General features: G+C 38.2%; 1 protein-coding gene across 2 annotated transcripts; it reads right to left on the bottom strand.

Moving 5' to 3' along the window:
- Nucleotides 1-1,873: 1,873 nt before the first annotated feature.
- On the bottom strand, nt 1,874-23,155 carry ZNF565 (zinc finger protein 565). 2 transcript variants are annotated; one of them, XM_019423132.2, is made up of 6 exons: nt 23,069-23,155; nt 21,410-21,478; nt 19,267-19,340; nt 14,873-14,999; nt 14,085-14,180; nt 1,874-5,591 (listed from the first exon to the last, which is right to left on the bottom strand). In XM_019423132.2, exons 3-6 carry the CDS (start codon nt 19,273-19,275, stop codon nt 4,321-4,323), a joined length of 1,503 nt encoding a protein of 500 aa, XP_019278677.1. In that variant the 5' UTR covers nt 19,276-19,340; nt 21,410-21,478; nt 23,069-23,155; the 3' UTR covers nt 1,874-4,320. The 2 variants fall into 2 exon arrangements, with proteins under 2 accessions (XP_019278677.1, XP_019278678.1); XM_019423133.2 differs by lacking the exon at nt 21,410-21,478.
- Between the last annotated feature and the right edge of the window lie 1,101 nt (nt 23,156-24,256).

The following is a 24,256-nucleotide window of genomic DNA, read 5'->3' as shown; positions in this document are numbered from 1 at the left end:
AATGAACAAAGGATATGAACATACAATTTATTTATTTAATTAACAAATATTTATTGAGCAGCTACGTTTCAGGCACCATGCTAAAAGCAATACTAATGGTCAGTAAATACATGAACAAATGGTCATCTGTCTTAATCATAGTGAAAGGAATACAAGTGAAAACCGAGGTAACTTCCATTTTTCACCCATCAAATGGTCTACACATTTAAAATAAAATGTTTTCTCCAGGATTAGATGAATGTGGTGTTTTGGGATCTCTGCTACTGTGGGCAGATGCATGGGGGCATAATTTTCTTGAAGGCACTTAAGCAATGTGTCTAAACCAGCTGTCTAAAAATGTCCAACCAGAGAATGAAGCACTCCCAGTCATTTGTGGCTTCTGTATATCACTTGGGAATGTACCAAAACAAAAACAAAACAAAACAAAACAAAATAACAACCACAACACAAAAATGACTCCTTGGAAAATGGCTACTTCAAGGTGGGAGGTAGGGTATGAACAAGGTGAGCCTGGAACATTTGTAGCTGACTGCAAGCAAGTGAACAAAGACTACTGCGGTCATATCAAAAGGACAGAGGAGCCAGGGGAAGGCACTCCCACATTCCAAACATGGAACAATTTGAGTATCAATGAGAGTACAACCTAATTGTATTTAAATATATTAAATATGCTACACACACAGACCTAAACTCATAGGTTATCAAGGCAGAATGCTAGGGAACCAACTCATTATTTTGAAACCAGTAAAGAGAAAGAAAAAGCGTTTATCTCGCCTTTACTTACGGTAATAGGGAAAATCACGTAGCAGTTAAAGGGGAGTTTTTCTTCATAAAAATATCCTGGCTAATAAAAGAAGAAATAGGATACCATCCTGTAATCCTTAGTGGATTAATAGATCAATTGAACAATGGTTGCTAACATCATAAAAAGACACCTCAATGTTGTGTCTCAATACTAACCACCTGTAAATAGTCTTAGCCAAACACCACAGAACACCTCTTCAATCTGATCAAGCCTCTAGATACCAACTACCAATTTATAGGCAATACCAATAATAGAGGAGCATGTTAAACTACACCAGGGATTCAGTCAGCAAAAACTAGGCTCTGCGAAAATCTACAAGGCAAATGATCTAGTTTCTTCATAAAATAAATTACCAGGGGGGTAAAAAAGGATAAGAATGCACTGACAGAGACTTAAGAGATGTAACAACTGCAATTTGTAGACATAATTTGGATCTCAATTAACTTAAAAAATTTTTGTTTTTACATTTATTTATTTTCGAGAGACAGAGACAGAACGTGAGAAGGGGAGGGGTAGAGAGAAAAGGAGATGCAGAATCTGAAGCAGGCTCCAGGCTCTGAGCAAGCTGTCAGCACAGAACCTGACGTGGGGCTCAAACCCACGAACTGTGAGATCATGACCTGAGCCGAAGTTGAACACTTGACTGACTGAGCCACCCAGGTGCCCCTCAATTAACTTTAAAAAAAAATTGACATTTGTGAAACAATTAGAAATGGGAACACTGACCATCATCGTATGTGTAATGACAGTATTGCCATTTTTTTTAAGGAGTGAAAATCGTCTCTCAAGTCGTGATATACTGTAGATACGTACTGAAATATTTATAGATTAAATGATGTTGCCGGAATTTACTTCAAAACTAACATGAGGGTGGAGGAGTGGGTGGAGATACAGACACAACAAGATGGGCCATGGGCTAATAATTACTGAAGCTGGCGATGGGGGCACTGGAGGTACATTATAAGATTTTGTGTAAACAGAGAGTTTTAAAAATGTATATACATTTTGATCGAGCACTTCCACTTTCAGGAATGTATCTTAAAGAGGTATCACACATATAGAAAATAATTTATGTGCAAGGATATTTATTATACAATTGTTTGAAAGCAAAAATAATGGAAAAAACTAAATTGACAGGATAAATTATGAAACACATATACTATGCAGCTGTTAAGGAAGAATAAGGCAGCTATATATGTATCAATATGATCCAATTTCAAGGTGTATGGATAAGCAAAAATAACAAGTATAGAAATTTGCTACCATTTATGTAAAAATCTTTTTTATAAAGAGTGTTATATGTATGTCTACACTTAGGCAAACATAAAAATCAGGCAGTACACACAAGAACTTGACAGCAGTGATAGGTACATAGAGTAACAGCAGAGGTGGAGTAGAGATTATATACCAAATTGTAACTTTAAGATATTTATCCTATGAGTGTGCTGTTACTATTCAAAGCGACACTTTTTAATGCCATAGCTTTGAACTCCTCCAAATGTACACTGTAATCGTTAAACCACTTAAAGTAAAATGACATACAGAACACTACTTCCTAATCCTGTGTAGGCAGTGACACACGCAGAAAATACAGGTGCTTTAGTCAACAGTCTGGATGACTGAGAAGATGGATGGCATCGGGACACAACAGGCCCTGTGCCCCAGCCACTGCCTGGACTGAGGGGATGTTTCCTTAAGATTCCCCAGATTCATTCACAGGCTCTGATCCGTATATCACTAGGGTTGGATCAGGGCTCTCTCCCCTACCATTGTCATCTCCCGGAGTTATATCAAAATTCTGAAAACATAATTAATCCACGACAGGTGAAATTCTAGACATTCTATTTAAAATTAGCTTCTAACTTTAGCCCCATGTCAGGCTCTGTGCTGACAGCTCAGATCCTGGAGCCTGCTTCAGATTCTCCCTCCCTCTCTGTCCCTTCTCCACTCGCACTCTTTCTCAAAAATAAACATTAAAAATTTTTTTAAATTAGCTTCTAACTTTGAAGAGATTGGATTCAATTAGCAGCAATTTTATTTATATTTATTTTCACAAATGATGATCATCTACAATTTGTTTCTTGGGAGCTATCCTTTTTTTTTTTTTTTTTTTTTTATCATAGTTTTATTTAGCCTTGGAAATGAACTGGCAAGCTTCTCTCAGGGATTATCTATCTGTTCCTTGAAGTTTTAGTAGGCTAAACTGTTTTTAAAGGGAAGAGCTTTGATGTCTTTTTATGTCCTTCTACAATCATTCAGGTATTCCACATCTTCTTAAACCAGTTTTGATACTTTTGTAAAAATCCATTCTCTTTAAATTTCCAAATACATTAAAGCCAGGCATAGTAGCTATTTAAAAGAAATACCCACCCCTTCCTTATTCATAAGGCTAAATGTTTTTCTTCTAGTTCAGAGTTGTCTTCCATCTTATAATATTGTTAAATAAACAACCTTCAGATTCAGCCTACTGTTGTTTTTTACTTTTTATTTTTAATTATCATTCTTACTATTGATACGGGTTTATGTGGTAATTTCCCTCTAATTTTTAGAGTTGACCATTCATCCATTCAATAGGCTTAGTATGTGACTGGCAATGAGTAAGTGCTGGAGATCTACATTTGGAGAACAAAGCCCTTACCTTCAATCCTGGGGTGACAGGAACATAGCTTTGGCTGTACGGAACTGGTTTTGATGTATAGAATTTTTTGACTGCTCTTGAGTTATACTTGGAAGTGGCTTTAGATTTCTAAGTGGGTCGATTTCTTTTGGCTACTCTTCTGTTAATTTCTAATCTTGTGACTTCCTAGCTTTCAATATCATGAAGACCTTCTTATGCTAATTATACTTTACTACTGTTTTCCAGAATGAATTATTGTTAACAAGTGGTTATGAAGGCTTTTTGTTATTTGGCACATTCATAAGGCCCTTCTCTCACATGAACTCCTTAACGGTAATACTGTTATAAATTAACAACAATAACTAATATTTATTGAACTATATATAGGGTTTATAAAAAATATCTGATAGTCCTCAGGAGAACTCTATCAGGTAAGTATAATGATCACTGCTTAAAAATAAGTAAACTGAGAAACAGGAAGATTGCATAATTTGTTCAATGCTATACAGTCGGTAACTGGTGGAACTGAGATAATACTAAATAATATGTATATCATGGTAAAAGGCACATTCAGAAAATACCTTAATAGGGTCATTTTCTCTTAGGAATTCTCAGAAGTTTAACACATTTTGTGTGGTAACAGAAAGGTTTTCTATAGTCACATTAATATTTTTTTCAGCATAAGTTTTCTGATGCTTAGTAAGCAGTGAGTGTGAGGCAAAAAGAATTCCTGCATTTATTGAATTTTCTTCTGGTAGGAATAATCCCACGTTCCGTAATGGAAATGACAAGTGAGGGTTTTCTGACATTAATCACATTACATTACACATTACCTAATATTGAGTCAGGTGTGAAATCCATGTAAAGGCTTTCCTATACCCTTAACATTCAAGGCTTTCTAACCAGTATGGATCCTGTAGTGTTCGATGAGCTGCGAGCCAAGAACAAAGGCCTGCCCACATTCTCTACATTCATAAGGTTTGATACCAGGATGAATTCTCTGATGTTCAGTAAGTTGTGAACTACGAATAAAGGCCATTCCACATTCCCTACATTGATAGGGTTTCTCACAAGTATGAATTCGTTGATGATGAGTCAGTTGTGAAACACGGATAAAGGCTTTCCCACATTCCTTACATTCATAGGGTTTGTCACCTGTATGAATTCTTTGATGTTGAATAAGGTATGAACTACGACTAAAGGCCTTCCCACAGTCCTTACATTCATAGGGTCGGTCACCAGTATGAACCCTCTGATGTCGTGTAAGCTGTGCATGTTGTCTAAAAGCCTTCCCACATTCCTTACATTCGTAGGGTTTCTCCCCAGAATGAATTCTTTGATGTCGAGTAACTTCTGAGCTATGAATAAAGCCCTTCCCACATTCCTTACACTCATAGGGTTTCTCACCAGTATGAATCCTCTGGTGGACAGTAAGCTGTGAATGCTGTCTGAAGGCTTTCCCACATTCTTTACACTGATAGGGTCTTGCACCCGTATGAATTCTCCGATGAACAGTAAGTTGTGAGCCACGAATAAAAGCCTTCCCACAGTCTTTACACACATAGGGTTTCTCACCCGTGTGAGTTCTTTGATGAAGAATAAGTTGTGAATGCTGTCTAAAGGTCTTTCCACATTCTTTACATTCATAGGGTTTGACACCAGTATGAAGTCTTTGATGTAGAATAAGTTCTGAAGTACGACCAAAGGCCTTCCCACATTCCTTACAATCATAAGGTTTCTCACCTGTATGAATTCTCTGATGTTGAACAAGGTGTGAGGCACGACTAAAGGCCTTCCCACATTCCTTACAGTCAAATGGTTTTTCACCAGTATGAGTTTTCTGATGCTGAATAAGGTGTGAGCCACGGCTAAATGCTTTCCCACACTCATTACATTCGATCAGTTTCTCACCAATCTCATTGTTCTGATGTAAAGGGAGGGATGTGTGATGCTCAAAAGTGGGCATGTTTTCATATGTGATTTTTACTTGCTTGAAACAGCATTCCTGAGTTACTCGTTGTCTTTCAAATTGGCCTTTGCATTCCCAGTCATCCCCAAAACTGGAGCCCTCAAAATCACAGCATTTAAGGCTTTCCATGATCTCCCAATTGAATGACTCTACTTCAAAAATATCTTTTTGTGGAAATTTCTCACACCTGGACTCCAGCTCTGAAAAAGAAAAAAAGAAAGAAAGAAAAGAAAAGAAAAGAAAAAAAAAAGAAAAGAAAATACAAGCAAGCTTCATTAAGAGAAACAAAAAATTTTATAGCTGACTAGAGAGACAAAATGAAAATAACCTTAAAAAGTGAATGGCTTATGTAAGTCTCAAATATTGCTGTGCAATTTCCAAAGAGTACATGAAAGCACAAATATGATGAGGTTTCAGAAGGGAGCAAAAGAAATTAAGCTGGGTGTTCTTAATTTTTATATAGGTCTCTCTTCCACATCTTGCACCTGCCTTCATAATACTTTTATCAGTTGTAATTAGATTTTCATTTACTTATTCATCTGTTGATCTTTTTGTTTTGTTCCTCCTAAATATCCCCAAAGGTAAAAATACAGCCTTTCTCACTAGCTTTTGTAACCAAACCCTAGTATATAATAAACTTTTAATAATGGGTTGTTTGATGAACAAATACTGCATTCTAGAGACAGATAAGTAGAACACAATAGAAAGCCAGAAAGAGACTGGAGTTTATATGGAAATTGAATTTATTATAAAGGTGGTATTTCAAAGGGGAAAAGGATAATTTTTGTAATAAATAAAGTTGGACAACAGGATACTCATTTGGAAAAAGATAAAAGTGTATCCATCACCAAAAACCATAAAATACCTAAGAATAAACCTAACCAAAGAGGTGAAAAATCTATACACTGAAAACTATAGAAAGCTTATGAAAGAAATTGAAGAAGACACACACAAAAAAAGGAAAAACATTCCATGCTCATGGGTGGGAAGAACAAATATTGTTAAAATGCCAATACAAAGCAAACTACATATCCAATGCAATCCCTATCAAAATAACACCAGCATTCTTCACAGAGCTAGAATAGACATCCTAAAATTTGCATGGAATCAGAAAATACCCCGAATAGCCAAAGCGATCCTGAAAAAGAAAACCAAATCTGGAGGCATCACAATCCCGGACTTCAAGCTGTATTACAAAGCTTGACAAGTACCATCAAGTACCATCAAGACAGTATGGTACTGGCACAAGAACAGACACATAGACCAATGAAGTACATAGATCTCTACAGAACAGAGAACCCAGAAATGGACCCACAAACATTTGGCCAACTAATCTTTGACAAAGCAGGGAAGAATATCCAATGGAAAAGAGACACTCTCTTCAGCAAATGGTGTTGGGAAAACTGGAGAGCAACATGCAGAAGAATGAACAAGGGCCACTTTCTTACACCATACACAAAAATAAACTCAAAATGGAGGAAAGACCTAAACATAAGACAGGAAGCCATCAAAATCCTAGAGGAGAAAACAGGCAACAACCTGTTTGACCTCAGCCACAGCAACTTCTTATGTGACATGTCTACAGAGACAAGGGAAATGAAAGCAAAAATGAACTGTTGGGGCCTCATCAAGACAAAAAGCTTCTGCACAGTGAAGGAAACAATCAGCAAAACTAAAAGGCAAACAATGGAATGGGAGAAGATATTTGCAAATGACGTATCAAATAAAGAGTTATTATCCAAAATCTATAAAGAATTTATCAAACTCAACACCCAAAAAACAAATAATCCAGTAAAGAAATAGGCAAAAGACATGAATAGACACTTTTTCCAAAGAAGACATCCAGAGGGCTAATAGACACATTAAAAGATGCTCAACATCACTCATCATCAGGGAAATAAAAATCAAAACCACAATTAGATATCACCTCACACCTGTCAGAATGGCCGAAATTAACAACTCAGGCAACAACAGATATTGGTGAGGATACAGAAAAAAAGGAACCCTTTTGCACTGCTGGTGGGGATGCAAACTGGTGCAGCCACTTTGGAAAACAGTATGGAGGTTCCTCAAAAAATTAAAAATAGAACTACCCTATGACCCAGCAATTACACTACTAGGTGCTTATCCAAAGGATACAGGAGTGCTGTTCCAAAGGGGCACATGCACCATCGACAATAGCCAAAGTATGGAAAGAACCCAAATGTCCACTGACTGATGAATGGATAAAGAAGATGTGGTGTGTATACACAATGGAATATTACTCGGCAATCAAAAAAAAAAAAAAAAAAAAAAAGAAATCTTGCCATTTGCAACAATGTGGATGGAGCTAGAGTGTATTTTAAAAAAACTTTTTTTTTAACATTTATTTATTATTGAGAAACAGAGAGAGACAGAGCATGAGTATGGGAGGGGCAGAGAGAAGGGGAGACAGAATCTGAAGCAGGCTCCAAGCTCTGAGCTGTCAGCACAGAGCCTGACGCGGAGCTTGAACTCACGAACTGCGAGATCATGACCTGAGCTGAAGTCAGATACTTAACTGACTGAGCCACCCAGGTGCCCTAGAGTATATTATGTTAAGCAAAATAAGTCAGTTAGAGAAAGACAAATATCATATGATTTCACTCATATGTGGAATTTAAGATATAAAACAGATGAACATAAAGGAAGGGAAGCAAAAATAATATAAAAACAGGAGAGAGACAAACCATAAGAGACAAATGCAGAGAACAAACTGAGGGTTGCTAGAGGGGTTTTGGGTGGGGGGATGGGCTAAATGGGCTAAGGAGGATGTTTGTTAGGATGAGAACTGGGTGTTATATGTAAGTGATGAATCACTAAATTCTATTCCTGAAATCATTATTACACTATAAGTTAACTTGGATGTAAATTTAAAAAAATAAAAATAAATAAATTAGATACAAATTTGTCATTTAAAAAAAAAATGTATCCATATGTTATGCCACCATATACCAGAACAAACTCCAAGTAGAGTTTTAATGTTAAAAGAAAATGGAAACCATACAAATACTAGGAGGAAACAAAGTAGATACTTTATAACCTAGGTATGGGGAAACCTAACAATGAAACAATGACTCAAAATTCAAAAGGAACCAAAGCAAAGACTAGTAAATTCCATATGTAAAGGTGAAAAACAAAAGAAAACAAAACTTGCACATGAACAAAAAACACCAAAAGTAAAATCAAAAAACAAGTGACAGGAAAATACTTAAAACTTAAAAAAAATTTTTTTTAAATGTTTATTTATTTTTGAGAGATAGAGTGAAGTAGAGGAGGGGCAGAGAGAGAGGGAGACACAGAATCTGAAGCAGGCTCTAGGCTCTGAGCTGTCAGCACAGAGCCCAACATGGGGCTCGAACCCATGAACCATGAGATCATGACCTGAGCCAAAGTCAGACGCTCAACCAACTGAGCTATCCAGGTACCCCCTTAAACTTATATGGCAGGTAATGGGATAATCTTTATGATTTATGAAAAGTTCTTTAAAAATTGAGAAAATATTCCCAAAAAAGTTAATCATACAATTATCATCTGATCCAATAATCCCACTCTTAGGTATATACCCAAAAGAAGTGAAAACAGGCACTTAAATACTTGTATATCCATGGTCACAGGAACATTATTCACAATAGCCAAAAGGTGGAAAGAACCCAAGCATCCATCAACAGACAAATGGATAAACAGAATGTGGTATATACACACAATGGAAAACACTCAGCTTTTCTAAAAATTCTGGTAAGTGCTACAACATGGATGAACCTTGAAAACATTATGCTACATGAAATACATGAGATAACCTAGAATAGTCACATTTATAAAGACAGGAAGTAGAACAGAGGTAACTAGGGGCTGGGAGAAAGGGAAAATAGACAGTCATTGTTTCATGGATAGAGTTTTTATTTGGGATAATGAGTAAGTTCTGGGGTAGTGGTGATGGGTGCCCAACACTGGGAATGTAATTAATGCTACTGGATTGTATACTTAAAAATGGCTAGGGAAGCCTGGGTGGCTCAGTTGGTTAAGCATCTGACTCTTTGATTTCGTCTCAGGTCATGATCTCATGGTTTGTGGGTTCAAGCCTCATGCTGGGCTCTGCGCTGTCAGCATGGAGCTTGCTTGGGATTCTCTCTCCCTCTCTCTCTGCCCCTCCCCTGCTTGCGCATGTGCATGCTCTCTCTGTCTCTCTCTCAAAATAAATAAATAAATAGGGGTGCCTGGGTGCCTCAGCTGGTTAAACATCTGACTTCGGCTCAGGTCATGATCTCACGGTTCATGGGTTTGAGCCCCGAATCAGGCTCTGTGCTGACAGCTCAGAGCCTGGAGCCTGCTGTGGATTCTTGGTCTCCCTCTCTCTCTGCTCCCACCAGGTTCTCCCTCTCCTTCCCTCCCTCCCTCCCTCTCTCTCTCTGAAAAATAAAAAATAAAACATTAAAAAAATAATAATAAATTTATGAAATATAAGAACAACAATAGTATGAAACTAGAATTCCAGATCATTAAAACAAAATCAGAATGGGGTGAGGGTGAGGATGAATCTAGGCAAGGGCCAACAAACTTTTTCTGGAAAGGACCAGATAGTAAATGTTTTAGGCCTTGTGGACCACATAAGGTGTCTGTAGCATATGCATGCATGCATGTGTGTGTGTGTCCCTCTGTCTGTCTATCTTTAAGCCCTATCTATCTATCTATCTATCTATCTATCTATCTATCTATCTATCTACCTACCTACCTACCTACCTACCTTTAAGCCCTTTCAAAATGTAGAAACTATTCTTAGTTTGTAGGTGGTACAAGAAGTGGCCACGGGTTGGATCTGACCCACTGATTGTAGTCTGCCAAACCCTGGTAAGGCACAGGGAAGTAAAATATGGTAAAAGTCTTACTTTGCTCAGAAAAGACATTCAAAGATGCTATTTCATACCATTCTCCAATAAAAGAAACCAGGGCCTCTTTGAGGAATGGCTGGGGCAGGAAAAATACAAGATAAACCTGAAACATGCTGTGGTAAAATAAGGAAGTCCTCAAAACAGAATGAGGACATGTCAAGAGAACCCAGGAACAACCTGAAGGTGTTCCCAATGGCCAAAGCTTGAATAATTTGAACAACAAAATAAATAATGTATTTATTTTGTTCAATTGTACTGGGCTACAACCCATAGAATAAATACCCATGAGCCCATATTAATAAAAATAAATCACTGAATAAATAAATGAATGGGAGAGGGAGAAGGGACAGCTTTTTCTTACAGGAGAATTCCAATTAATAAATTTAGAAGGAATAAGGTACAAAGAAAATCAACACGAGGCAACACTATTGTAATGACTGCTACAGAGAAGATCCACCAATGGATGCTAAAATCAGTAGGCAAAATGTATATTCTCAAAGTATCTCCCCCCAAGATAATTACCAATTATAGATGGAAAAATAGTAACTTTATAGGGACAAACACGAGAGACACTACCTTAACCAAGTGATCAAGTTTAACACTACCAGTATTAAATCATGTTAACACCAAGTACTCTCCACAATAGTACTCATCAAAAGTATCAAGGTCACGAAAGACTGAAGAACTATCACAGATTAGAAGATGCTAAGGAGACACAATAACTAAATGTAACAGGGGATCTGGGACTGGATCCTAGGACAGAAAGAGAACATTAGGGGAAAATCTGACAAAATTCTAATAACATCTATATTGGTTAATACTACTGTACCAATGGTAATTTCCTAGTTTTGATAACTGTACTATGGTTATGTAAAATGTTAACATTCGTGGAAGCCGGGGGAAAGGCATATGGGAATTCTAACAATTTTGCTAGTTTTCTATAAGCCTAAAAATTATTCAAAATAAAAAAGTTAAACACTTTACTAAAAAGAAAAAAATTCTATTTCAGTCTTGAGGTAGGTAAAGAAACACAGTTTTAAGTACATTTTAAATTTATTATTATTTATTTATTTATTTAGTGAGCGCTCATACATGCAAGTGGGGCAGGGGCAGAGAGAGAGGGAGAGCAAGAACCCCAAGCAGGCTCTACACACAGCAAGGAGCCCTAAGCAGGGCTCAATCTCACTACTGGGATGTCACGGCCTGAGACAGTATCAAGAGTCAGATGCTTAACCTACGGAACCACCAAGGTACCCCAATTTTTAAAAGTCCTATTAAAGACTATTCTTTCAAAGCAATACGAAGTACAACTTTAAAATCATTTGAGGGTAGAAAGAGGGATAATCAAAGGTGAGCAGAATGGAAATAGCCAGAAATAGAAGTGAAGAACAGAACATATGAAATAAAATGACAGGAATAAGAATAGACACATTAGTCATTACAATAATGAGAATAGATTGAATCCCCTTATTAAAGTGCAAGAACCTTGGATTGATTCAAAGAAGAAACTCTAACAGAATCTTGAGTACATGGACACACTTCAAGTGGCTGTGACTTTTTAAAAAAAGGATACGCAAAGATATGTCATAATTTTTAGACCAAAAAAAGAGGGCATTTGATGGAATATCAGAAAAAATATAATTCAAGTTTTACAAAAATGTAAAATACAATAACATTACATATAATACAAGAAACAGTTCTTAGAACTTCATAGCACAGTACAGAGAAAGTTAAAAGGACATGCAGATTTGAGCGCCTAAGTGGCTCAGTTGGTTAAGTGTCTGACTTCGGCTCAGGTCATTATCTCACAGTTTGTGGGTTCAAGCCCTGCATTAGGCTCTCTGCTGTCAGCACAGAGCCCTCTTTGAATCCTCTTCACCCTCCCTTTGTACCCTTCCCCAGCATAAATACACATTAAAAAAAAAAAAAAAAAAGGACATGCAGATTCTAAATCATATAATCAAAACGATGAGAGATAAACAGAGAGGCATTTCCTTTCCAAGTAACACTAGTTTTAAATATATGTAGGGGTGCCTGGGTGGCTCAGTTGGTGAAGCGTCTGACTTCGGCTTAGTTCACGACCTTGCAGCTCGTGAGTTCGAGTCCTGCGTCGGGCTCTGTGCTGACACCTCAGAGCCTGGAGCCTGCTTCCAATTCTGTGTCTCCCTCTCTCACTACCCCTCCCCCACTCTCTTACTCTCTTTCAAAAATAAATAAACATTAAAAATTTAAAAAATAAATAAATATATGTAGAGAACATTTTCCAAAATTGGAACAACTTGACCTAGTGATGACATTGGAAGAGAAAAGTCAGTGGTAGGATTTCTTCTTTGGAAAATTCCTGCTAACACATTAATTCCATTCTCATTTAAAATATCCTACTGGCTGGTTCAGTCAGTATAGCATGGGAATCTTGATCTCAGGGTTGTGATTCCAGCCCTATGTTGAGGGTAGAGATTACTTAAAAATTAAATCTTTAAAATGAAACAAACAAATATATAAAATATCCTATGAGAAAGAAGGTAAAGACCTTTTTGTTTTGTTTTGTTTTGTTTTGAGGGAGAGTATGAACACAAGTGAGGAGGGGCAGAGAGACAGGGAGAGAGAAAAAAATCTGTGCTGTCACAACAAAGCCTAATGTGGGGCTTGATCCCACAAACTGTGAGATCATGACCAGAATTGAGATCAAGAGTCAGACACTTAACCCACTGAACCACCCAGTCTCCCCAAAGACATTTTCATATGGTCAAAAACAGAATTTATGGAACAGACCTACACAAAAGGAAATTTTTAGGTGTTCTTTAGATAGAGAAAAAAATAATCCCAATGAAAATAAATAAATAACAACAACAGAGGAGTTGGGGGGGGGGGGTAACTGGTAAGTATTCAAAGATACCAGTATTGCCCAGCAAGTGCCAATTAATAATACTTGATAACTTTTATTTAATGGTCATTACTGCCTGGCATTGTTCTGGGAATTTCACATTATTAACTCCTATAACAACCATAATAATTACACGAAGGGGGCTCTATTTTTATCTCATTTGCAAAGGAGAAAACTGAAGCACAGAGATTTTAAGCAATTTACCTAAACTCACAGATCCAGTAATTGGCAGAGCTAAGATTTGAACTCAATCTGATTCCCAAGTCAGTCCCTTAGCCATTACATGACCTTATCTCTCAAACATTTAGAGAATGAATTGCTGAATTGGGTAAAATGAGCTGTTTTAAGAAAATAAGTATTTTTAAAAATTTTTTAATGTTTCTTTTTGAAAGAAAGAGAATGAGAGTGGGGGAGGGGCAGAGAGGGAGACACAGAATCTGAAGCAGGTTCCAGGCTCTGAGCTGTCAGCACAGATCCCAACCCTGAGCTCAAAACCACAAACTGGGAGATCATGACCTGAGCTGAAGTTGGATGCTTAGCCGACTGAGCCACCCAGGCGCCCCGAAAGTATTTTTTAAGGGATGAAGATGCTTTCAGGAAAAAGAATCCAAAGTACAGGTAAAAGTGGAGCAAAAGGGGAAAAAGGGAGCATGTTCTTTTTGAAGTGGGAGGAAAATATGCAAGAAGAAAGGATAATGGGGGTAAGGGCAAGGTTCCCTTGGGAGCTGAGGCTGACACAATCTCTGCTCTTTGTGTCTTCATGTCTCAGGCTGTTCTACAGTTTTCAGTGCACCTTGGAGGGGAGCCTCTCAGTAATGACTTAAGTTACTGCTGTCAGTTGACTCACCTACTGGCTATTATCATTCCCAATGACCTCCCCCACTAGATCACCCCTCACTCACCTGGACACCATGGTCCTGTCATATCATTTGCAATCATCCAGGGTTCTCTCCCTTGCTCCAGTAAGGAAATGAGGTCAGGCTTAGAAATGGAAAGTCCTGTTAATAGGAAAAGAAATGGAGCATAATTGTCCTGTTCCAAAATTCAAACAGTCCCTTGGTCACCAAGGAAAGAGACAATTATGAAGGAAGGAATGAAGGAAGGTGTAAAGTTTGTCCAAAGGACAGGAAGACAGAGGTGCTAATGGAACTACCCCTTTGCACATCCATAAACCACAAAGAATTCCCTTGGAAACAGAGAGCAGAAATTTAGCCAGAAACCTATAGGTCTCCCTAGAAATTCACTGTGAAGAAACCAGAAATTCCAGAAGGCTAGTCCTGAGTTATTTAGAGTAGATAGCTATGGTGGTCATTCTCCATTTGCCCTCTCCTCCCCACTCAATCCATTCCTTGCTCTGTGCCCCACACAGCTTACCTGGTGGGACTGTACTATCCTGGCTCTGTGGTTTCTCCTTGGGTTTGGCATATGGAAGCATCAGCAGAAGGCCAGTGGGTAGGATGAGAGAGCTCAGGGTATTTATCCTTCTCCCTCTCTCCTCTCACCCAGGAGTTTTGGAGGCAGCTACAGTTGCTGCCAGGCAGGCCCTTCTCCATGACTCTAGCTCTCACCATTGTCCAGGGGCAGTTTCCTCTCTTTACCTTTTCCTGCCAGAGGTGATAACAACCTACCACTGTTACAGTCCCTGGAAGCTTCGTTTCCTGTCTGGCCCTAGATTATATAACATCCTTACCTAGTGACACCAAGTTACTGAAGTTCTCCAGAGTCACATCCCTGTACAAGTTTCTCTGGGCAGGTTCCAGGCACTTCCATTCTTCCTGAGAAAACTCTATGGCCACATCCCTGAATGTTACCAACCCCTGAAATAATAAACCCATGCATTACTAGTAAATGAGAGGGCTTTTATTTTTTACATTTATTACAAAATTTTTCAAAAAATATACCAAAGTATACAGAGTAGTATGACCCCCATGAATCCATTGCTCTGCTTCAACAATTAGTAAGACTTTGCAAGACTTTTCAAATCTTGTTTTATTTCCTTTTTTTTTTTAACCCCTCGTGTATTTTGAGGCAGATCTTACATACCAAATACCAAACATCATAGTATTTTATCCATAAATACTTTAGTACCTAGCAGATTAGCCCTTTTTTTTAAAAAAGTATAACAACCAGAATATCATTATTATACTTAATAAAATTAACAATAACTTCCTAACAACCAGATCAAGTTTCAAATTGCCCCAATCTTCTCAAAAGTAATTTTTTACAGTTGGTTTGTTCAAATCAAGATTCAAATTAAATCCACACATTGCATTTAGTGAGTAGGTTTCCTTAAGTCTCTAGAATCTATAAGAGCCCCTCGAAACCCTTCAAATATTTTTATTGCTATTTATTTATTAATTAAAGAAACATTTGAATCAGTAGAATCTCCCACATTCTTGGCTTATTGCATCTTCATGGAACAGTTTAAAATGTTGCTTTACTTCCATACTTTCTGTGAAAAGGTAGTTAGATCTGGAGGCCTGATTCACATTGTTTTTTGGAGGGGCAGGAATATGTCAGAGGTGGTGCTGGGTACTTCCTATAGCTTCCATCAGGAGGCACATAATAACTGTACCATTTTTAATGAGGTTAAAATTGATGAGTAGGTTCAGGTATTGACAACCTGACTCATCCAGGAAAACGTCTGTAGGATAGAGAAGATATGGAGAAGGGCACTGTAGGAAGCAGGTGATCAAACAAGCAAGCTATGGAGGAGTGCCTATGCCATGAAGGTAGTATAATAAGCACATTTATTTGGCTAAAGGCCTACATTCATTTCAATATTCCTGTAACTGGAACTAAAACCTCTTTCATACAGTAGGACTCTTCTATAGTCTACAAGGGCCTGGGAACGAACAAAATCTAGCTAAGTGGGATCTTACAAATAAACAAAATAGCATATACAAAATACACAGCAAACAAAAGCCTTGTCAATAATAAAGGCTTTTAAAAATGAATCCTTTACCCTTTCTCCATGGAGAGAGAGAAAAAAAAAAAGATAGGATCCAAAATGTCTTATAAATCTCTATCTTTTTTTTTTTTTTTAATTTTTTTTTTTCAATGTTTTTTTTATTTATTTTGGGGACAGAGAGAGACAGAGCATGAACGGGGGAGGGGCAGAGAGAGAGGGAGACACAGAATCGGAAACAGGCTCCAGGCTCCGAGCCATCAGCCCAGAGCCTGACACGGGGCTCGAACTCACGGACCGCGAGATCGTGACCTGGCTGAAGTCGGACGCTTAACCGACTGCGCCACCCAGGCGCCCCTATAAATCTCTATCTTAAAATATAGGACTGGGATGCAGATTACTTAAAAAAAAAAAAAAAAAGTAAAAATCCAAACCACAAAATTGGGAGAAAATATTTACAAATCTTATAACTGATAAGGATCCAGTATATATAAAGAAGTCTTACAATTCAACAATAAAAAAAAATTAAAAACTAAGCAAAGAATTTGATTTCTCCAAAGAAGATATACAGATGGCCAATAAGCATATGAAAAGAGATGTTCAATACCACTAATCATTAGGGAAATGAAAATCAAAATAACAATAAGATGCCACTTCATGTCCTTTAGGATGGCTATTACCAAAAAAGACAAAATAACACATGTTGGTGAGGATGTGGAGAAATCAGAACACATTGCTGACAGGTATGTAAAATGCAGCAGCCACTTTGGAAAAGTTTTGGCAGTTTCTCAAAATGTTAAACATAGAATTATGTAGGTATAGAGAAATGAAAATGTTATGTCCACCCCAAAACCCTGGTATACACCAATGTTCGCAGCAGCATTATTCATGATAGCCAAAAAGCAGAAATAACCCAAATGTCCATAAACTGATGAACTAAAGAAAAAAGTAAACTAAATAAACTAAAGAATAAAATTTGGTATAAAAATGAATGAAGTACTGATAAATGTTACAACATGGATGAAGCTTGAAAACATACTACATGAAAAAAGCCAGACACAAAAGAGCAAATACTGTAAGATTCTACTCATAGGAAATCTCCCGAATAGGCAAATCCATAGAGATTTGTAGAAAAGTAAATAGAATAGAAAAGAAAATTAAATTAGAAAAGTAGAAAAGTAAATTAGCAGTTGCCAGTGGATGAGGAGGAGTGGTTGAGAGGGACTAATGCAAATGGGATTTCTTTTGGGGGTAATAAAAATGTTCTAAAATGGATTGTGCTGATGGTTGTAGAACTCTATAAATACACTAAACAGCACAGAACTTTACACTTACATGGGTGAATTTCCTTGTAAAAAATTATATATACAATAAATAAAACTGTTAGGGGCAGAGAAAGAGGGAGAGAGAGAGAATCCTAAGCAGACTCTGTGCTGACAGCAGGGCTCAAGCCAATGAACTGTGAGATCATGACCTGTGAGATCATGACCTGAGCTGATACCAAGAGTCGGATGTTTAACCGCCTGAGCCACCCAGGGACCCCTCAGAGAACTCTGTTAATGCTGGCTATATTTATCGATAATTACCAGGTTAGAAATTAAAAGTGAGAAATTTAAAAATGTTAATTTATTAATTTATTTAAGTAACCAATAATAAACCTGTTACATGTTAACATAACATACAATTTATGAAAAAAAATTATTGTCAAAAAAACTTAATAGCTTTGTTTTACATTTTTGCAATCTCTTTAATGACTGGCTGAATAAAAGACACTTGGATTTTCACATCTACTTCTGCATTCAGTCTGTTGGGATAACATATATCATATAGCTTCTAAGAAACTCCATTGTACAGTAATTGGAGAGTATGAGTCAGAAAGGCAAATAACATGTTGGTATTATCTCTTGAGAGGGTGTCAGAGTCTTCCTGGACCATGCTTGGAGAACTGCTAATCTAGTGCTACACAATTTAACATGAATGATTTGAAAGCACATTGTGTTGAATGAAAAAAATCTGGTCAAAAATATAGAGTAAGATAACTTCACAAAAATTTGAAAACAGAACACTCAACAGTATATTGCTTAGTATGCATTCATATATGGTAAAACTATTATAAAAATCAAAGGACTGGGGGCGCCTGGGTGGCTCGGTCGGTTAACCGTCCGACTTCGGCTCAGGTCATGATCTCGCGGTCCGTGAGTTCGAGCCCCGCGTCGGACTCTGTGCTGACAGCTCAGAGCCTGGAGCCTGCTTCCGATTCTGTGTCTCCCTCTCTCTCTGACCCTCCCCCGTTCATGCTCTGTCTCTCTCTGTCTCAAAAATAAATAAACGTTAAAAAAAAATTAAAAAAAAAAAAGGACTGATAAACACAAAATCGAAGGCAAGCATAACCATTGGTAGGAACAGTAATGCAGTGTGGAAAGGAATATGATCTGGGAAGGGAATATGGGATGCTTAGATAGTACATTAGTCTAAGTAATGAGTACATCAATACTTTTTTATTACTTTTAAAGTTTATCTATTTTGAGAGAGAGAGAGAGTGCATTAGCAAGTGGGGGAGGGACAGAAAGAGGAGGAGAGAGAGAGGATCCCAAGCAGGCTCTGTGCTGACAGGGCTCGAACCCACAAGCTGGGAGATCACAACCTGAGCCAAAGATGGATGCTTAATCAACTGAGCTACCCAGGCACTCCAATACTTTATTATTTTTTATTATTTTTTACACCATATACATGTTATAGATATGTTTTTATATATATTCTTTGGTAGTATGAAATATCTATGATATTTATTTATTTATTTTTAAGATTTTTAAAGATGTAAAATTTAAAAATAAAGGAAACCACCTAGATTAATGGAAAAGATCAAAGTTATCTCATCTTTGGTCCCACTCAACCAGGGTTCTGATAAAGGGGGCTCTCACATTTCTTATAAGACAATATATTTCTGCTCCACTGTTGCTCTGGTAAGAGCCATGTGTCCGTATGTCTACACTGTTAGAGAAGAGAGAGCCACTAAGGGAAGTGGAACACCATCACCCATCCCTGGAATGGAGGAACTGGGAACAAGAATGGGGCTCAGTGAGATAGGGAAGTTTCAGGATAAAGAACACAAATCATGTTCACATGATTTGAAAGGAAGAGAGATTATTTCAAGGATAGAGGAAATTTCAGCTTACCTGTGCCATGGCTTTCAGAACTACCTGGGCTGCTCTGATTTCTTTAGATTCTTCTCTTGGACAAGTGCAGAGTCCTGAAAAAGCAGCGTAGGGGGAAAAAAGGGGAAATCTCTCATAAACTGAGCTTGCCTGAGCACTCCTAAATAGACGACCTTAACACAACTGTACTTCCAATGTCCTGCTCTGCTTCCCTTGTCCTCCCCCTTGTCCCACCACACAACACTGATATCAAGAACTACAGAGTTAACAAAACCCAGCCCCTCTCTAAACTCCAGGGAAACTAAAAAATGGATTCAAAGAAGGTACGCTCCAGCACTCACATAGAATCCAACCACCTCAGCAGGAGGGATTCCAGCCTGAACATTCCCCCATCTTGCTGATGCTAATCTATACCCTACACGGGAACTAGTTGGCTCCCACCTGTTCCAAGCTGATCTTCCTCTACAGCTGCTGCAAAGAGTGTCAAGACTCAGAATTGCTTACTTTATCCTCTAAAGATGAGGACAGTACCCACAGGTTACAAACATAGCATACCTGTGCAGGCCAAACCTTGAGAAAAAGATATCCCTAAAACTAAGTCTTCCCACTTCTCTGAGCTCAACAGGCAAAACCTCTTGGGTGACTTCTTTGGCTCTACTTCCTCCTTCTAAGTCTAGAAAGGAACACCACCTACACCAGAGGCCTCATCAAAGACTCCAGCCCTGCCTAGACTCACCAGACAGGAGCAAGAAAATCATAGTAAACAGGTATCTGACAAGCACACCTGCATATCCAGAGTATTGACCTGAATGGGAGCTCAATTTATAGAAGCCTCTTGGGCCAGCACTCCTAATCTTCCATCTAAGCCTTCCCTACTGCTTTCCTGCAGAATATCACCTCTAGTATTTGTTAAGGGTGGAGTTCTATGGAAAATGGCCTGTACCTCAAAGTAATGAGAACTCAGGTGTTTTTTTTTAAGTTTATTTATTTTGAGAGAGAGAGAGAGAGAGAGAGAGAGAGCATGCGTGCAAGCGAGCACGGGGGAGGGGCAGAGAGACAGGAAGAGAGAGAGAATCTTAAGCAGGTTCCAAGTTGTTAGTGCAGAGCTGGATATGGGGCTCGATCTCGCAAACTGTGACATCATGACCTGAACTGAGATCGAGTTGGACACTTAACCAACTGAATCTCCCAGGTACCCTGAGAACTCAGGGGTTTTAAGGAGGATAGTAATGCTGGTTCTAATCAGAGGTGCAAGAAGCTTCCCATGGTTTGTGGGTGGGGTGGGTGAGAAGGAAGACTAATTTTCTCAATGCAGTGGGGTCAAGGAAAATGTCCTCTACGTTGTAGAATGTGAATTGGGACTTCAAAATCAGAGAATTTTAATAGGCAGAAGAGGTACAGAAGAGTATTCTGATCTATGAATAAAAGTGACAAAAATAGTGGACCAAAAGTATATGGTGTATTTGGGGAGCAGAGAATAATTTGGAATGACTTGTGTAGTTTGGGGAAAGGTCTAGACTAGTGCTGTCCACCAAATCTTTCTGTGATGATGGAAATCTTCACATCTGTACCCTCAATAATTTGGCATTAGCCACATGCACTAAGTATGTAAAAAGTGTCTAGTAGGACTGAGGAACTGGATTTTTCTCTAAATTTTTAATTATATTTAAATTTAATTAGTTTTAGAATCTAGAGGAAGTTTATGCTGGAGATGACATCAGGGGTTGGAAAATGAAGGCGAATGAGTGAAATAAAATAACAATGAGGACAAAGACCAGGCATCTTCATCACTGTGACCGGCACCTGCCATGCTGTCTGGAGGAGAAGGGTCCAATGACTACTAACTGAATATATAAATGTTTGTTTTTCACCCATTAATGAATGGAAGACCACTGAAGAATTTAAAGAGGGAAATGATAGGGTCAATATGGCCAGAATATTTTATTGGAGAGGAGTAAAACTGGAGACAGAGAGATCAACTGAGAGGTGCTTATACTTTTGCAAGCAAACAAAGGACCTGATGAAGGATAATGGCAGTGAAGATAAAAAGGAAGGTATAATTTCAAGGCGTACAGAAGTAAAATCAACAAGCTCTGGCATCTGATTAGATATGGAGATGGAGAAAGAGGAGTCAAAAATTCTTTCAGATTTACTGAGCTCCTACCTCAATTGGCATGGTTCTAGGTGTGAGGAAGATAATAAATCCAGTCCCTGTCCCAGTGGATCTCACATTCTAATGGAAAGAGACAATAACAAATATTGATATACTGACGTTGATACTCCTATTTATGTCAGGTGGCCCAAATTCTATGTAAAAAAATTAAGAAGCGTTAGAGGATAGGGAGCTTTGGGGAAATGAAAGGTGGCCTGAGAAGGCTTTTCATTGAGAAGGTGATATGTAAGCACCGAGTGAGTGGAGTGATAAATGCAGGTATCTAAGAGTACAGGGAACAGTAACTGCAAAGGCCTCAAGGCAGGAGCAGACTTTCTTTGATTAATAAAGGGGATTAGGGTGGCTGGAATGGAGTGTGCAAGAGAAAGTCAGCAGCTCATTTGGGTGACAGAGGTGTCTGGAAGCTGATCACATGGGGCTTGTGGGCCACTGTAAGAACTTTGCTTTTTATTCTTGAATAAGACAGGAAGCCATTAAAGATTTAAGACAAGGAATGGCATACTCTGATTTACATTTAAAGGGATCATGCAAAGAAAGTGAAGGAAGAAGACAAGGGGAGGGAAGCAGGGGGACCAGTGAGAAGGTAGGTAACTGCAGTAATCCAGGCAAGGGGTGAGGGTGGCTTGCATTAGGGATGGTGGTGGTGGGGGGAGTGATGAGACCTGATCAGATTAGACATTCTCTGAAGGTAGAGCTGATGGGATTTGTTGATTTTAGGTATAAAAGGGGAAAAAAAAAAAAAGGAGGAAGAAGCCATAATGATGCTAAGGTATTTGGCTTGAGGAAATGGAAGTATGGAGTTGTCATTTTTTAACACAAAGAACCCTGAGAGGAGCAGGTCTGAATAAACCAATTATGAGTTCTGTTTCAGACTCTAATACTTGAGATTATTATAACATATCACAGACACAGTGGGCTCTAGCTGTGTAAACTTCCAACAAGGCAATGTTAACAGAAATTAAACTATGTGTGTCCTCTGATGAAGCAATTCCACAGCTGAGACTATCCAAAAGATGTGTGTGGGCTACATGATGGAGACACTGCTGACACTGGAAACAACTTGGAAAAGAACTTAAAAAGGAGGATTGGTTAAATAAATAAGTTATAGTATATCCACACAGTGGGAACACTGTTGCCATAAAATGAACACATATATTTGTTGGTGTTAAGATGTTAAACAATGCTGGACAAAAAAGGTAGTTAATGAAGTAGTATGTGTAGTGTAATCCTATTTTTATAGGAAAAATATACATATGTTCTATATATGCATGTGTGTGTGCACAGAAGATGGACGGAAAGAATTTTCAATTACGTTCTTACATTTGTCTCTGTGTGTATAATTACAGGGGGAATCTTGTTTTTTTTCTATATTTTCGAGTTTTCCCTTAAGCATATGTATTATAATCATAAATAATTTATACCTTCCTCTTTGTTCAGGGGGGTGAATTATAAAAGGAAATATGAATGGAATGATTCATGAGTGACAGTGAGGTGTTTTGGGGAACTTATATGCTGAAGGAGATTGATTTTCTCTATAGTTCTACAGCCTTTTAGGGGCTTGTTCTCAAACAATAACTTAAAGCTCCTGACTGCCCACAGAAGTGAGCTTTCATATGAAAGCCTTCCATTTTTGTTAGTCTGCTCACTCACCTGTGCACAGACCTCTTGTCAACCCTCAATCCAGGATATCCTCCTTGCTCCAAAGAGAAATCACATTTAATTTACAGAAGCAACTTCCTACACACACAAAAAGAAATGGGTCTTAGCCAGTGTGGCAGACATTAATTTAATTACTATTATTTCCCCATTATTCAGTTTTCCTCTCCTTCTGGGTACATAGATGACATGTTCCAGACTCTTGCAGTTAGGCAAGGCCAATAACTGGTTTTGGCCAATGGAATCTGAGCTGCGGTGATGTGTGTCACTTCAATCTGAGGCACTGACAGGACTGCATAATTCTCTAGTTTTTCTATTCCCTGATGTGTGGCCAGGGGGACCATGTGTTTCAGATAGTATAGCTATAGATTGGTGGAATCTACTTTGGTCTGGGACTCTGCCTACATGGATGCGTGTGGACATCCATGGGGACGCCTGAGTGGCTCAGTCAGTTAGGTGTCCAACTTTGGCTCAGGTCATGATCTCACAGTTCATAGGTTTGAGCCCCGCATTGGGCTCTGTGCTGACAGCCCAGATCCTGGAGCCTGCTTCAGATTCTGTGTTTCCCCCTCTCTCTGCCCCTCCCTCGCTTATGCTCTGTCTCTCTCTCAAAAGTAAATAAACGTTACAAAAAAAAAAAAAAAAAAAAAAAAAAAAAAGTCAGAGGAAACTTCAGAAATAACAGAGCAGAGCTGTTAATTTCCAACTCCATACACCTCAAAGGGATTTTTCACAAACATACAATGTGAAACACAAGGCCCCAAAGAGAGAGATTATGAGTTATAGGCTAAGTTGATCTTGACCTAGCAAAACCATGCTTCTCCAGATCCTACCATCAAATCTTTGTACAATTCTTCTGAGCAAAGTTTAGCCATCCATATACCACTTGGTGAAGCTTGAAGCTACATCCCTGGATTTTCTCTATCTAAATTGATAGACATTCTTATTCTTTAGAGGCCAGAGGTCCCACATCACACAGGGACTGGGAGAAGTTGCCAGGTCATGAGAATTAGACATATAGAGGTATCTCCACCTTAACATTAGTAATCTATTCCTAAAAAGCAATCATTCTGTGCAAGAACTCTAACCAGAGCCTTTTTCCCACTATTTAAAATGTGAAAAATATAATGCATCACATTTTAACACAAAGCACCCAAATAATTTCCTAAAACATAATTGAAC

This window comes from Panthera pardus, unplaced genomic scaffold, assembly GCF_024362965.1.
Source record: "Panthera pardus isolate Hobbes unplaced genomic scaffold, ASM2436296v1 HiC_scaffold_18, whole genome shotgun sequence".
Classification (NCBI taxonomy): Eukaryota; Metazoa; Chordata; class Mammalia; order Carnivora; family Felidae; genus Panthera; species Panthera pardus.
Note: the sequence above shows the minus strand (reverse complement) of the source record. Positions and strands in the feature narration are given on the sequence as shown.

Excerpts from the sequence above, each read along its gene's own strand:
- ZNF565 (XM_019423132.2), bottom strand. Across the intron at positions 14,181-14,872 it reads CAGTAACTTGGTGTCACTAG|GACTTTCCATTTCTAAGCCT; the intron begins GTAAGGATGTTA and ends TCCTATTAACAG. Across the intron at positions 5,592-14,084 it reads GACAGGACCATGGTGTCCAG|AGCTGGAGTCCAGGTGTGAG; the intron begins GTGAGTGAGGGG and ends TTTCTTTTTCAG.